The sequence below is a fragment of the Cyprinodon variegatus genome, unplaced genomic scaffold (genome assembly GCF_000732505.1).
Source record: "Cyprinodon variegatus isolate N-32 unplaced genomic scaffold, C_variegatus-1.0 Scaffold76, whole genome shotgun sequence".
Lineage (NCBI taxonomy): Eukaryota > Metazoa > Chordata > Actinopteri > Cyprinodontiformes > Cyprinodontidae > Cyprinodon > Cyprinodon variegatus.
In genome coordinates this window covers 1,619,619-1,621,598 of record NW_015150529.1, presented here as the reverse complement: position 1 = coordinate 1,621,598, position 1,980 = coordinate 1,619,619, and the positions used below count along the sequence as shown (strand labels likewise).

Genomic DNA, 1,980 nt, shown 5'->3' with positions numbered 1-1,980 from the left:
AAGTAAGATAGAAGTATTTAACTTACTATGGAATGTTTTTGAATCATCCCATAGTAGTTTTGAATCAATAAAATGTATTTTCCTCCCTAAATTTTTTAACTTAAAACATGCCACAGGTAGGGGCAGAGCTAGATGGGGGGCCAGGGGTGGCCATGGCCACCCTTAGCCAATCATTGCCCACCCCTGTGGCCACCCCTACAATTTATTTCCCTGTAATACAGATAGTGGCAAACATTAAAAGTTTTCATATATTAACAATTATTTGACAACAAAAACCCTGTGGTTAATTCTGCACATTAATATACTAACATTAAAGATGATAAGTATGGAATTCATGCTCTTTTAGAACTAGATTTTGTGTTTTATGGGGTAAAGAGAAAATTATGCGTCTCTGCAAGTCGTCTTCAATGAAATCATAGATAAATAACTATTTTAATAAAAACTTATTAAATGACTAATTTATGTAGATATTGGTATTTGCGAATATCAATTTTATGCAGAATAATTACTGATAAAAGTAGGTAAGTAATGACAACGGAAAAGACGTTCGCCCAAAACTCAAAGCTGAAAAAATTTTATTCAATATACCTTTTATGTAGAAAGCACATATATTTGAATATATTCGTTAGCAAAGTCTGTAGGAAAGTATAGTATGTCTTTATTTTGAAAATATGGATGTTTTGCTTGTTAATTTTCCTGTTGGAACAGTAGAGATTGAACTTGAACTATTGGTGCCTATCTACTTTCGGCCACCCCTCAGTGTACGTTGGTTATTTCCAGGGCACCCTTATTAACATTTTCTGGCTACGCCTCTGGCCACAGGTGACTACATTTTCATTTATCTCTTACTTTCTGACCGCTTTCTGTTCGCCCGTGTGTTGGTCACGCCCCTCGGAACCCCCACCATTGACAGGGCGGATTCTGATTGGCTCCTGTCTACTGTCTGTTGCTGTTATGGCCACGCCCACTCGGCTCTGCTTCCTGAGTGTGTGAGCCGTTGGACTCGGTCTGTCTGCGGAGAGGCATCGGTATGGACAGTTGCTCCTTCCTGCAACTTTTCACTGGGGATTTTAAACCTTCTACTTCGCGTTTTGTCACAGTTATGAACTCAATTTGAGCCTAAACTGAGGTAAACAGGTTGTTTAAAATATTTTATTTTCTTCTTAGTTCGAGTTGTTTAAAGCAAAAAAAGGAAAATGCCAGTCGCAACTCTTCTACCTTTCACCGCTCCGCCGAATAGGAAGTCCGCCAGCCCGACTTCTTTCAGGCTGACAGAGAAATTTATTCTGCTCCTGGTGTTCAGCGCCTTTATCACTCTGTGTTTCGGGGCTATCTTTTTCCTGCCGGACTCATCGAAGCTGCTCAGCGGAGTTTTCTTCCGTTCCACCGCGGTGGAGACCAACACCCGCACCGGTCCGGAGAGCAGCTACTCCGGCTCGGCTGGAAGCGACGACAGGGTCCTGGCTAAGATCAAGAAAGACCACGAAAAGGCGCTGCTGGAGGCCAAGGACACTCTCCAGAAGCGACCCGAGGAGATAGAGCGGGACATACTGAACGACAAGAGGAAAGTTAACGTTGCGGGTCAGGCTGGGAACGATGTGAATAAAATCCCCATCATTGAGTACCACCGTCCGCCCGGAGCCACTGGGCACGAACCGCTGGACCCCGAAACTAAGGAGAGACGGGCTAAAATCAAAGAGGTGAGGAAACCAATTCAACTGGTTAATGGGAAAATGAATTTCCACCAAACCAGGGGCGCGTCTGCAAAGTTTTTAAAAGGGGGAGTCCAGATGGGGGGCACTGATAATAGCAATGCGCATACATACGGGAGAGGATTAGGGACACTGAAAAAATTAAAAAAGTTGACTGATTTTTAAATGTTATTTCAGTTTAATATTCTGACATGTTTTCTAAGAATTCTGACTTTTATCTCAAAATTCTGACTTTAATCTCACTCAGAATTCAAACTTTTTTCTCAGA

At 42.1% G+C, this 1,980-nt stretch overlaps 1 protein-coding gene across 1 annotated transcript in view; it reads left to right on the top strand.

The window, feature by feature from the left end:
- The first annotated feature begins 1,020 nt into the window (after positions 1-1,020).
- Positions 1,021-1,980, top strand: part of LOC107083523 (mannosyl-oligosaccharide 1,2-alpha-mannosidase IA-like) — a 187,300-nt gene continuing 186,340 nt past the window's right edge. The window contains exon 1 of the mRNA XM_015372830.1: positions 1,021-1,700. Coding sequence (XP_015228316.1) covers positions 1,197-1,700 — 504 coding nt within the window. The 5' untranslated portion in view covers positions 1,021-1,196. The remainder of the gene's footprint in view (positions 1,701-1,980) is intronic.